The sequence below is a fragment of the Phyllostomus discolor genome, chromosome 6, assembly GCF_004126475.2.
Source record: "Phyllostomus discolor isolate MPI-MPIP mPhyDis1 chromosome 6, mPhyDis1.pri.v3, whole genome shotgun sequence".
Lineage (NCBI taxonomy): Eukaryota > Metazoa > Chordata > Mammalia > Chiroptera > Phyllostomidae > Phyllostomus > Phyllostomus discolor.
Window position 1 is genome coordinate 103,505,895 of NC_040908.2, and position 14,218 is coordinate 103,520,112.

A 14,218-nucleotide genomic window follows, 5' to 3' on the forward strand; every position below is an offset into this window, starting at 1 on the left:
TGGTATCTCAGAATGATGTGAGGAAGCTATATTGTCACTCTTAGTTGGGCAAGATTCTTGGGTTTCTCTCAGATTCAGTAAGAGGTAATGAAGCAAATGAATGTTGTACGCTTCGGGGTAAGAAAGGAGAGGTTTGCCAACCTGGCCAAGAGATATCCTTCCTTCCACTCTTTCTGTTTATGTAACTCTTTCTGGGCTTCTTGTCTAGATTGAATGATGGCTTCCCTTTGTGTAGCTAACCGTTCTTCAAGTGCCTTCAAATTATCTTGTTGAGGCTGGATAAGTTGTGATAACCTCAAAAGCCTATCCTGCAAATGTGGGATCTGAATATGGTGCAAAGGAATTTTGCCATCACTCTCTGTTGAAAGAGGTTCCTGAGTTGTACTCGATTCAGAAGGTAATGAAGTAAATGAAAGCTGTCCCAAATGGGGTACGAATGAGGAGGAACCAGTTTGTTCAGAGAATATATTTCCTTGGGTTTTCTGGCTACAACGAAGGGCCTCCTCTGTGTCTAGCCATTCTTGGTGGGCCTCCAAGTTATCTTGTGAAAATCTCAGAAACCTTTCCTGAGATCTTGAGATCTTAGAATGGCTCAAGGGCCCTGCACTGTCACTTGCCATAAATTCCTGGCATCTTTCAGATTCAGCTACCTGGGACAAGGATAAAAAGGGGCCAGTCTGGTCAGAAGAAATTCCTTTTTCTAATTCATTTTGTTTGTGGACATATTCCTGAGCTTCCTGTTGAGCACCACTTCTTATCCTCTGCATGTGTGGTTGTTCTTGGGGCGCTGTCAAATTTTCTTGCTGTAGCAGGCTATGCTGTGGAAAATGGAGAGACTCATCCTGAAACGCTGGGATTACCGAGTGACTCAAGGGAATTGTACTCTCCTTGCACAAGCAAAGGTCCTGAATTCTCCTAGGCTCCACTTTAGCGGAAGCCTGCAGAGCAACTGAATGTTGAGCAACCATTGTTGGGAATGAAGAACTCATCTGTTCCGACTTACTATCCCCCAAATCCTTTTGTCTATGTAAAAGGAGTCCCACCTGGGCTTCGTGCCTAGCCTGAAGAGCATCCCTCTGCGCAGTCAGCTGCTCCTGGAGCAACTTCAAACTGTCATGCAAAGGTAGGAACTGCTGGAGGAAACTCAAAGAGCCATCCTGAGATTTGGGGACTTCAGACTGGTTTGAGAGAAATCCTTCCTCACTCTTAGATGAATACTGCCCCTGGATTTTTCCAGATTGAGTAGTACTAGCAGGAAGTAATGAAGTGAATGTATGCTGAGCTACCTGAGATGGGAGAGAAGGTGGCTCGGTCTGTTCAGACCACAGTCTTCTATCCAGCTTATCCTGTTGATGTATACATAAACTTCCTGGGCTTCCCGGCCTGGCCTGAAGGCTGCTTCCCTCTGGGAATTTAACTGCTCCTGAAGAAGTTTAAAATTATCTTGCTGTGAAAAATCCAAAAGCCTATTCTGAAGTTGTGGAACCCTGGGGTGGCCTGAAGAAACTGTACTATCATTCTTGGTTGGAGAAGATTCCTGGATTCTCCCTGAGTCAGCTTTGGCAGAAGGCAGTGGAGCAGAGGAATCCACAGGTACCAATGGAAGGAACAGAGAGATGCCAATTTGCCTTTCTAATTCTTTCTGTTTGCCCAAAGCAATTGTTCCTGAGCTTCCTGTCTGGACGAAGAACTTCCTTCTGTAGGTCCAACTGCTCTTGGAGGCCTTCAAATTACCTTGCTGGGCTATGATGTTTTCTGAGGATGGCAAAGACTATCCCTCATTTGGCTGATTACAGAACGGCTTATAGAAACTGTACTTTTGCTCAAGGTTGGAAAGGGTTCTTTGATTTTTCCAGGTTCAGCTTCAGCAGGTAGAGAACTAAATGAATGCTCAGCTAGCAGTGGTAGGAATGAAGAAGGCTCAGTTGGCTCAGAAAATGTACTTTTATTGTTTTCTGAGAACATTTGCTGGGAGTCTAAAGTTTCAGCTACTTCACTAGCATGCTGCAATATTAGTGGCTTATCATGTGATAAAGCCCTTGAAAGTACATGAGAATCTTTAGGGACCGATTTATAGTCTCTCTGTTGTGTTTCAGTCTGTGAAAATAGCTTTGGCTGTTCTTGTGACTCCAAACATTTCTTGGCTAAAACATCTGTTTCTGTTGTTTCCACCAGTCTTGGTGGGAAGTGATTTTGTCTTGGAACCTGAAAAATAATCTTGTTCTAATCTGGGGATCTGCATAGGTTGTATAGGTTGATATTTGTTAGGACTCAACTTCGGTCGCTGACCTTGATCCCAATGTTCTGTTATAACAGTTGGTCTTTCAGATTTCTGTGGTGGGGCTGATGTCACAGGAGCAGACATTAATGATGCAGCTGTCATGGATGGGTACTTTCCTTTTAACATAGTCTGATATTCGAGCAATTGTTTCCTGGCTGTTTCAATGGACTGTTTATGAAACCTACCAAAACCAAAACAAAACAAAAATTATTCTTTTTTTATTAAAAAAAAAAAGCTCCATATTCTCAGTTGTCTAACATTAAATTCAACAGCAATCTAGAATTAGCCAGGATCACGGTGGAAAAGAAACAATGTTCCCACTGCACTTAGAGAAATCTATGTGCCATAACTCTAAGGGAACTGCGATTAAATCTTCATATAAATATTAAATCCTGAAGATGTAGCCATATGCTATAACATATGAGTTGTACCCTGGCTAATACCTGTTTTGCTGTAAAAGCTGACGTTGATAGTTACGAATCATCCGCCTATGCCTTTCTTCATCAATACTTATGGTGCACAATGCTGGAGCAGTGCCAACCTAATAAAAGACAACAACTACTAATTAAAAGGCAAATCCAGAACACGTTACTAAAGTATTTAATATGAACTAAAGTTCTAAAATTAACTTCCATATAGCTTTATTCTTTTTTTAAAAAAGACTGCACTTCCATTATTAAATGACATCAAAAGCAAAAAATTAAAAAATTTTTAAACAAATGACAGCATTCACCATTTTCTTTTAGTGCCAACCGAGTTCAAGAACTCAACATACCCAGTATATACAACTTATGGTCATGTTTACACTGGTACCCTCTAGAGGCTGAAAGATGAAAAGCCATTAGGTCTGTATAAACTTGTATATGTATATATAATTAGAAGAAAAAATTATCAAATAAGACTTAGAAGTGCATTTTACTTTTCTGAATGCTAAATTGCTATATTTTCTTATCCCCCAGTGATCTATGTGGGGATGAGATTTCCCAACATCCTACCCCAGTCTGTTGAGTTTTTCTTCTTTCTTCTTCTAGCTGAGCCCTGAAGCAATCAGCTTCTAATCTTAACTTCTGTTGTTCAATTTGTTCAAGTAATCCAACTGCTTCTGCTTCTGCACTTCTATTTCCATTATCTAAGAATAAAAAAAACTACTGATCTATCTTAATAACAAACTCACACCAAAAGAAAAGTTTATAGTATGTATACACTGAAGAAGAAACAGGTATTACCATCAATAGTACCAATTATCCTAGAAGATTATGTTACTGCTGTTATCAGAGGGGGAAAGGGAGTGAGAGATGGGGAAAGGAGGAAAAGAGAAAAAGGGAAAGAATTAAAAAGAGGCAGAGAAGAGAAGAAAAAAATAAATTCATTACTATTTCTATCTTCTGGGAGCACAGGGAAACCCTGATCATCACTGAAGACTCACCTCCAGATAAGAAGCAAACAATGCTTAGCCAAATTCTGTGTTCATTTCTTTAATTTTGCAATGTGCTCAGTAGGAAATGACAAAGAAATTAAATGTCAAGGCCTCCCCAAACACTTCGATTTTCTAGGTATACCCATAAAGGGGTACAGTTTATCTACAAGCCAAACAGTAGTACAATGAGAAAATTCTGTATCTTTTCTGTCAGGCATGAAACAGTCTGGTGAGACAACAGATGGTGAGACAATGGCACAGGGATGACACCTAAACCCTAATATTACACCAACCACACACACAGATCCAAGTAAAAAGAACACATGTCAGAGTGACTAAATTCATGAAGACAGGGACTGGACTAGACTGGTTGCCTGCTAAATTCAGCACCTAGTAAAGTCCCTGATACATATGTAATACATAATAAATACTTGCTAAGTAGAAAATGAATGTATGTGCAGTTTATTAAGAACATTTTATTAGAAGTAATAAAATAATCTTGTTTTCCAAATAAAAAAATATCTCATTCTGAAACTTTACCTATTGCTAGTCAGGACACTAGTAATGTCAATAATTCATCAGGCCATAGTTGCATCCCTATCTTCATCTTCCTTACTCTCTTCTCTACTTACTCATCTCTGCACTCAGAGGAGCCACTGAATTTCACAGTTTACAGTTCTGTAGTACCTCTAGAACAGCATTATCATACAAAAGTCACTAGCTATCTGTGACTATGTAAATTAATTCAAGTAAACCAAATTTAAAATTTAGTTCCTCAATTACACCAGTCATATTTCAAGTACTGAAATATTTAATAGTCCATGTAGCTAGACACAGACATGAAACATTTATATTACCAGAGAAAGTTCTATTGGACGATACTGCTTTAGCATATTGATTAGAAAATATTTATCTGAGAAGAAATACTCGCTAATAGAATTGCACTCCTCAGCTGTATTTTTATAAAAACTGTAACTATAAACTGACTGGCTTAGTAATAATCAGCTTCTCCCAAAGTAATTTGTATCAAAAAAATCTTTTACGATAGTATATGGGACCGAAAAATTATAGTTAAGATGTTTGAATTTAAATTTTTCTTCTGAAATACTATTTTTCAAAAAAAACTTTTGAGATTACAAACTTCAGTTGAGTGTCCAATATAATGACAGGGACTAACTTATTTAACAAGTATTTAGCGTGCACTTACTATGCATAAAGCATTGTATCAGAAACTATTAGAATAAATTGCATTTTTTAAAGAAAACCTCCAACTTTAAAAAAGCTGATAAATTTCATAGGGAAGACAAGATATATACAAAATATAAAATACAAAACAGGGTTAAATGAATAGAACAAGCAAAATGAAGTATGTTTTATCAGCTCAATGTGTAAGTCAAGGTGGAACAAATGGTAAATGTAGTCAGACATTAACACAGACTTCACTGGTCAAGAAAATGATAGTACCTAGGGAAAGAAGAAAAACCTTTAAAAATAAAAATTTGAAATTACCTGTTTCTGTCTTGATGCCATTCTAATCCTAGCTGCTTCTTCTTGGGGATGGAGTAGCACTGAACTCTGAGCTACTGCTGTGGTAGGTTCAATCTCATTTATTTCTAAGAGGATCCCCAAAACAAAAATTAGTTTTAACAATTTAGAATTTTGACACCACTGTAATGCTCTTTATTCATTCATTATATGTAACCTTATTAAGAAAAGATTTGAAGAGCCAAGCAAGTTTAATCTGAGGGTGTAAATAAAAACAAGTACCTTGTTCCTTTTTAGAGTCTGCATCACATAGAATTGGTTGATCTTCACTAGTAAGTGGGCCAGAGTCAACTGTTAACATATCGCTTTCAACAACTGTAATAGACATTTTATTATGAACATATTATCACTGTTAAACTGAAATCTTAACAAAAGTAACAAAAATCTGCATTCAGATTAACAATTCAATTTCGGTCCACCTGAAAGTCTTATTTAAGATCCAGTCACCATGAAACTTGAGCCTAATATAAGGAGACAGATGAAAGACTAAAATTGTAAACAAAAAGGAAAACATAACACAGAACCATTAAGAAGGCATGCTGACACTTCAAACACAATGGAAAAGCATAAAAGGAGATTAGGCGAAGCACCATAGTTTAAAGAAAAGCTAAAGAAATTTAAATGTATCTTTCACATATTTAGTTATTACAATTATTACTTATGAAACCAAAGCAGAGAAGACAGTTAAGCAATCATATCAGAGTAGCCAGAAACTCTACATCCAGCATTCATTCGGCATTTCCTTATGTGCTGCATGCTCGGGACACTGGTAAATAAGAAATGGCCTCAAGGAGGTTTTACAGGATGAGTGAGGACAGAAACATGTAATTATCCTAGCAAAACATGTAAAATCACAGACTATGGTAAGTACTATATAAAAGATATAAAGCATTTTACAATAGAGAATTACAGTGGAATCTGAATTAGACTAGGGCTCAGATGAGGTTTCTCTTAGGAAAGAACACTTAAGCAGACACCTAAAAGAGAATGAAGCATCAGCCACACAAGCAGGTATGAACACCCTGTGAGGATAAAAACAATCTGGCTCATTCAAGGAACTGAAAAAGGATAAATATACATGGGATATAATTAAATAAGGGGGGAAAATGAAGATGAGGCTAGAGAAAGCCTACTCATACAAGGCCTTTTCAAAAATAACCTGGTTGTGAATTGAAGACGAAAGAGCCCCGTTTTAGTGCGACTTTGATGGCCTCTCCTTTTTACTGCCTTTGCTCTCTGCCCTTCTCCACCCATTTTCTAAATGCCTGAGTCCCTCAGATGGTCTTATAGGCCCTCTTCTCACTGAATTCTTTCCCATAAGAGTTCTTCCATGCCCATGGCTTTAATTATCATACATGTGTCATATATTGTCATAGTGAGTAATTAAAAAATCCAAGAGCAGTCTGGCCAAAAAGACCAGCAACTGCAAAGACTCTGTGAGTCATGTTGCTGTGTCTGAGGAATACCAAGGAAGCCAGTGCCCACAGTTAGGCAGGTGTAGAAAAAGAAATGAGAGAGAGAGAGTGAGGGTGAGAGAAATGAAGGAGGAGGGAGGTGTGTGTGCAGATCACATAATTGCCTTTAAGTAGAAGCATTATGGGCTCTAAAATATTGTCTTGCTTTTGACCTCTGTTCTTTGATTTTTCAGGAATGACATTTTTAAGTAACTCAGAAAGGGTGTCTGGACCACAAAACGAGACTAATAAATAGACCCACCTTGTTCCTGCCCAGAGGATAATGTTCCCTCTTCAACAGCAGTTGTTTCTGATTCAACTGTTGGGGCTTTACTCTCAGTTTCACTAGCAGTCATAATCGTTTCACTTTCATCCTCAGACATGGATTTAATTGTCCAGAGAGATTTTTGGTTTCGGATCTTATTTAATAATTTTTTAAAAAGAATTTTTGAAGGGAGCTGCTGGGTCTTCATTGTCAAGGGAACTAAAAGAAAAGAAAAAAACTTACTCAGCACCTATTATATATCTGGTAAATTATTCTATCTTTATACTTAGTTACTGCGATAACTACTACTTAAAAGCACAACCTTATTTTCCTCACTATTTATAATTTAACAGTATGTACAATGCTATCCAACCCCAATCGCAGCAATTTTTAACTTATATTTAAATAAAGACAATAGAATTAAACTGTTTCCCAACAATATGCATTCAACACAAATTTCGAGCTTAAAAATGTATCAGGAACATGTTTATTCTGCTTGTTAAATGATGGCAAAATGCAAACTCTGAATCTGTAAGATTAACTTTGAAAATATGTGCTGTAAAGTTCTATAATCTAAGCTAGACAAGGGTCCTAATTACGGCGCTGCACTTAGTAGATTACAGAGAAAAGCAATACTAGTTAGAACCTTAAAAGCAAATCAAGTGCTCTCAAATTATTCCTGGTACTATCTGGGAAAACTTCCCCCACTTATCATCATAAAGACATCTCTTTAGTTTAAAATTCTTAAGTTGTTTCCTCAAAACATCCCTCCATATGGGCTGATAGTACAATGTCAAAAATTCAGTATAGTACTAACAGTTCTCTAAGGGGACAAAACTGTTTCTCATGGACAGTTTTCTGATGTATGGAATAAAATTTAAGAAATCTACAGAGGTTGAAAACTGGCAGACTGTAGTTTTGTCTGACCCACATTTTCCTTTAACCTTTCTGAGTCATAACTTATAAACAATAAAGTGCACAAAACTAAGTGTACAGCTCAATGAATTTTACATACATCAATGTAACACCATCCAGACCATTATGCAAACCACGTCCAGCACCTAGACAACTCCTTCATGCCCCTTCCAGCCACTGCACCGCTACAGATAACTGCTATTCTTTGAGACCAGATGAGTTTTGCCTGTCTTTTTTCCTTTGACTTCATATAAATATGGAATTACACTTAGGTATTCTTTTCTGCCTGGTTTCTCTCACTCACCATTAGTCTGTAACTCACTCATTTTCAAGAAAGAAATTAACTGACAATATTTAAAAACAAGGACTTTAAAAACAACAATATTCTTAGGTTCTTTTGAAAAGTCAAGAGATTTTTCTTTTTTTTTTAATTTTTTTTATTTTAATCTTTGTTCAAGTACAGTTTTCTCCCTTTTACTCCCACTCCAGCCCACCCACCCAACCCTCCCCACTTCCCTCCCATTACCACCCTCCCCCTAGTTTTTGTCCATGTGTCCTTTAAATTTGTTCCTGTAAAAAAATCAAGAGATTTTTCAAAACCAACCCAGCAATCCCAAATGTGACCAGCAGGAGCTGAAATGTAACTGTCCCTAGATAGGCAAGATTTACAACCCTGACAAACTAGAGATCTGAATGATATTTCCGATGGAAAAAAACTAAAAGAAATGGATGAAACGGTAAAGTATTTTCTTAAAGGCTCTGATTTCGCAAGAAAATATGATTCCACAGAGGCCAGAAATGAAGATTAAGTGGGAATTCTGGAAAGCAACGAGCCCTGAAACCATATTCTCAAGTTCATGCCAAACCATAATAACCTTACACTTTGTCTGGACAGCAGTGTGGGCCCAACTGTAGGGATAATGCCTACAGCCTTCCCTCAAGGAGTCCAATAGGAAACCCACATAAAGGTGGAAGCCCGAAGGGCCAACTATCCACAGTGTAGGGTACAAATGTTAAGAAAGTCTCAGTGATTTTGAACCAAGGCCATACTACAAGGTATGGTGGTAAGGAGGGGTCAAAATGAAGAAGATCTGGTCTCTAAAGAGATGTAGAATAAAAGAGAGGGAGGTGTTAGAGATAACTCATTGGTTGGCTTGGAAAACAGTAGACTATAGTATCATTTACTAAGGATGAAGACAGGCAGACAAAGCTTCAAGAGGCAAAAGACAATCAATTTACTGTTAAGACTTGAGTTTTAGTACCCATGCAACAGACAGCCCAGTAAAAAGGTTTAGAATGGTGAAGGCAGAGATGCAGTTTGGAAGAGATCTAAGTGTGTGTGTGTAATCACTGCACACGAAGTGCCCAGCCATAATGAACACAGTAGGATGTGTATGGTGCTTTGATGAAAGTCTAAAAAAAATACTGACCTTTCAAATGAATTTCAAATTAAGTATCTAAGCATCTAAGCCAAATAGCCTAAAACATCTTCACGCTATAGGTACATATGAACAAAAGAACTTTCCTCCTATGTATATGAAAAGGATCTTTAATAATGGAAATCTGTAAAAATGCTCTTTCTTCCTTCCACCACTATTAGCATTAGTCACTGTTTGCACTAAATTAGACCAAACTTTTCTAATTGTTAGTGAGCGATTAGCATTTTATTCTATGAAACATTATAATATTCAATTTTGAAGAAGTTTTTACCATCTGCTTCACTAGAACATATTATTTCTGCTGCTGTCATTGGGGGGTTTTCAGTTTCACTTAAATTTTCTTGTTCCATTGAAAGGTCCAGTTCTTCATCTTGGATCTCACCAGTTACAGTGGGCAAAGGCTCCGGTTCAAGGTGCAAAATCAGGTTTCCTTTCACCTCTCAATAAAGAAATACAGAGACATGTTTCCATTCCAAAATGACTAAAAAGAACTTGAACATAAACACTGAAAGGCCATTACAGTTTCTAAGTCTAAAATATGAGGTCCCCTTTCAAATGAGAACTCATTTCAAAACAAAAAGTACTTCATCAACACAAATATATTTTCCCACAAAAGCAGTTAAAAGCATCATTGAAAGTTTATTGAAAATACCTTACCCCTGTCAGCATTGTACATGTCTTCAAAGGCAAATTCTAGCTCTCTCTGCCAGTCTTCCTTCATTTCACTGCGTTTGTATGGAAGTTCGACTAGTTGTGGTGGCATCGGTGCTACAGTCCGTCTCCTACGTGCCAGGTCCTCTTGTTGTAGCTGTTTGAGTTCTTTCATTAGTCTCTCTTGATTCTTCAAGAACAAAGAGAATTAATTTGCAACAGGTGAGTCACAAATTTTGGATTGTAACATTACTAGTGAGGGAAAAGTAAAGGAATCAAAAGAAACAGGGCCTGGGGTGCCCTTCCCTCCTCTACCATTATGCCACAAAAAGACATTAATTTACTTATTCAAAAAATATTTACTAAATGTCAGTTACCGTTTTTGATGCTAGAGATACAATCTCACCCCTATCCTGGAGACCAACAAAGATGGTGGGTGGTACTGATTACGCCACAAGCTTCAAAAGCTATAGTTCTCCTTTCTCAGGAAAGCCACGATGGTAGGTTCCATATAAGTTGCCACGTAACTTATATACAATTTCCTGCAGTGTACTCTGTACCAGTTCTCCACGAAGACAGCAGCATACACCAGTCTCAGGTCAGCACCAAGACCCGGAGTGCCCACGGTCTAACAGATGATACTTGTGACTTCAGACTCTTAGGAATCACCATGATTAAAGTGGATCTATATGTATCTCTTTAAGCACAAAGAGTCTGGCTAACTTGGAAGTTAAGCAAGAGTTCCAGTGAGGTTATCTAACAGAATTCTGGTGGTGGAAGCTACAGAGGGGGCATAAAAGAAGACCTCTGATTCTTTGGGATGAGGATTTAGCCATATGAAAGTGAGCGCAGGAGTATAAGGAAGAAATAACCACCATGGCATCAAAGTATGGAAATGAAGGCACTGGGTATTCAGAAAAAGTATATTGTCATTTTAGATAGGACACAGAGGGCAAAGTTACTCAAGGAAAAAATATAAAGCTGAAAAGGCAAGTAGAGGCCAAATACTAGTTATAATAGACACTAGGAGGAAATAAGGCCCCCGGGCACAATGGGGTCTACAGTAGAAAGGTTCAGACAGGGAAAAGGAAATGCTCTAACAGCAATGGGACTGCAGGGCTGTGATGGCACTTTTGTCTACAAAATGTAGCCTGTGTAACAAAATGTCAAGTGATAACATACAGTACTTAGTCTCATGTAAAGTTTTAAATATTTTTTCATTTAGAGATGAAATTTTTTGCCATGCCCTGAACAAGAATCAAATTATGAACAAATTCATTTCATTTATGTTAAGTTTCAAACCATCTCATTAAATTAACTTCAGTGTAATTTGAATTAGTACACTATTTCTGGCTCATTGAAAGCTTGGCCGATTTTTCTACTTGATTATTTACAACAACAACTCCCTTTTACTGTGAACTTATGAAATTCAAGGCACAGTTCTAGGGGCTTTATTAAACTCATTTAATCCTCACAAAACAGATGATAAAACAGAACTCAGAGAGGCTGGGTAACCTGCCTGAGATCAAACAGCTAAGGAGTAAAGGCACAAAAATCCAGGCCGACTATGGAGTCTGCTTACTTCACCACTGGACACTGCTGATTTGTGGAGGAGTGCTCAGTTTACTATGCTTTCACATTTTTTCCTATAGGTTTAAGACTTAGATGAGAGTTACTAATAATAATTCAGATATTCAGTTATTTTAGTCATAATTTACTCCCAGTTTATGAATACTAAAATTTAAGGGAGAAGGTCATATTTCAATTCAAACTATACAAATTAATAATATAGGCATTTTACCAATAAATTTGGTTTTAAAAAAGACAAGTAGTTAATTCCCACAGAAGCACTTAAAAACTTTCTCAGATGAGCATTTAAAACATCCAAATGCATGAGTCAAACTAAGGACATAAAATCAGACTTCTAAAAAGATTAATCATTTTCATGCTGTTTCAAGAATAAACACTCACTGAACAGGCCTAACAAAAGTGAAGCTAAAACTGTTTAGCGATTTTCATTACATATATTTTGCAGGCAGCAACAGCCATTTTCAAAGCTCTCTGCCAGTAAGGATCACAACTGTACCTTTGAAGGTACACTGTGAAGCCAGCATGTGCTTCGCTGAATAAATATTTAATGAATTGAACCCTAAAACAGAAAACACAAATGTACTTCAAATAATTAGGAAAGTGATTAATTTCTTCTCAGGCTATTTTTGAACTGATTAAAACATTTAACTTTTAATAAATTTATCATTAGTAAAGATTTTAGAACCACAATAATATACTGTAAGTAAGAACAGCTTCACCTATTTGGAACAAGAGGAAAAAGTTAGGAAATTTGAAGTATGTGACTCAGACACTCTATTTTTCACATTCTTCATACCTCCTTACTTTGAGCCCATTGACTAATCAGCTGTGCGATGCTATTGGCGAGGCTATCAGTAATGCGCACAGCCAGAATTTAATTCTCACCTGTGCCAAATGGATCTTTTTCATTGCTTGGAAACCGCGTACATGTGCCTTCTCACTCTGTTCCAATTTCTCTTTCGTTGCTTGTTTTTGTACTTCTTCCAGTCTTTTAGCTTCTTCTTCAGCAGCCAAATGAGGATCTGGCTAGCAGTGAATCAAAAATATTTTAGGCAATTTAAAAGTATAAAAAGAGATAACAAAAAAAAATCCCAACTTTAAAAACATGTTTTTCTACTTACATAAAATTAAATGATAAAGAGTTGTGTTTTTCAAATAAAAAAAATGACAACAGCCAACACAACAATAGCCATCTGGTGTGAATGAATCAAAATTATGCCTGTATTTTTGTCAGACTAACTAAAAATATATTTTTTGGTGTGCTGCAGAATTTTAGTAAATAGTTGATAAGAGGGAGGACCCCCGCCCAAAAAAGGGATTATCTTCTGGAGGGCAGGCCCTTGCAGCACAGGCTTTCCCTGCTGAGTGAGTGTTCTAGAAACCCACCTGTATCAGTGTACCAGCTGGTGTTTTGAGAGGCTGTGTTCGGCTTCAATTAATTTTTTTAAAGATTCTTTTAACACATCTACCCATTTCATGATGGGTGATTTACAAGTGCCCCTGCCCACACTGTGCTGAGTGTTCAGCAGTTTTTGACCAAAAATGGTGTGACCCCTGTGTCCCACCCTCCCTATTTACTCAGTCTCACCCTGAGTGACTTTTTTGTGTTTCTCCAGATGAAAAAAGTCCTCAAAGGGAAATGTTTTGCTGATATGGAAAAGGTGAAACAAAAAATGGCAGAAGCACTGAAAGGCATCACAATCAATGACTTCAACTTTTTTGAGCAATAGAAAAAAGTGTCAATAGGAGTACTGCATGACCTGGAGAGTACTTTGAAGCTGACTGAAGTTTAAACATGTAAGAATAAATACACAATTTTTAATAAATAAATTCCAAGTTTTTTGGTGCCCCCCCATATAAGCTATGATGAAAAAGGTTGAAAATTGCTGCACTATACTCATCCAAACACATTCCTTCATCATTTTTTGTTAAGCAAAGAAACCTCATTAAAACAACTAACCCTGAAAGACAAACACCCACAAAGCTCGCAGTAAAGAAACTACAAGCATCAATAGTCACATAAGTCATTCAGGACAGCACTGAGGCTTGTCTTTAATTTTCCACCAACATCCGCTGCTAGGCTTCAGCTTCAAGAAGGCCAAATCACCAAAAACACCTACTTTAATACAATTTCTGGCTTCCTAGAAGTTGTGCATAAACCAGGATTATGTGATTGTGCAGTCAGCCATCATATTCATGAACATAACAGTAGTAATACTAAAGGGGGGAGGCATATAACATGATTGTATGTAAACATTCACTTTCAACATTCTAAATGTAACTTTAAGTAAAGATCTTATGTGTTTTATATGTTAAAATTCTATTGGTCAAAAAAACCCCCCAAAACAAAGAAACAAAAACAACCCCCAAATTCTATTGGTCAGTTGAAACAGTAATTAATGACAACAATGAATGCTATTAAGTATCAGCTATATCCCATACTAAAGTTAGACCCCCCCCCAACAAAGTCTTTCTTCATCAATCTTAATTGATAAAGATAATTGAGATAAATCTACTTAAAACTGCAAAAATGCAGTACAGTAACCACAAAAGTAAGTTAGCAACAGACTGAAGTTATTGCTCTTGCATTATAATATTGAAGTTGTGATGGTATTTATAATTTTAAACAAATGTCAAGATTTATTCTTATTTCTTAGAATT

At 37.0% G+C, this 14,218-nt stretch overlaps 1 protein-coding gene across 1 annotated transcript in view; it reads right to left on the reverse strand.

The window, feature by feature from the left end:
- CEP295 (centrosomal protein 295) overlaps window positions 1–14,218 on the reverse strand; it is a 47,008-nt gene that overhangs the window by 20,363 nt on the left and 12,427 nt on the right. The window contains 18 exon segments of the mRNA XM_036028675.1: window positions 3–60; window positions 62–124; window positions 126–1,397; window positions 1,400–1,650; window positions 1,653–1,685; window positions 1,688–1,723; window positions 1,726–1,773; window positions 1,776–2,211; window positions 2,213–2,462; window positions 2,725–2,822; window positions 3,277–3,374; window positions 3,377–3,410; window positions 5,208–5,311; window positions 5,466–5,558; window positions 6,960–7,181; window positions 9,588–9,755; window positions 9,974–10,157; window positions 12,443–12,583. Coding sequence (XP_035884568.1) covers window positions 3–60; window positions 62–124; window positions 126–1,397; window positions 1,400–1,650; window positions 1,653–1,685; window positions 1,688–1,723; window positions 1,726–1,773; window positions 1,776–2,211; window positions 2,213–2,462; window positions 2,725–2,822; window positions 3,277–3,374; window positions 3,377–3,410; window positions 5,208–5,311; window positions 5,466–5,558; window positions 6,960–7,181; window positions 9,588–9,755; window positions 9,974–10,157; window positions 12,443–12,583 — 3,589 coding nt within the window.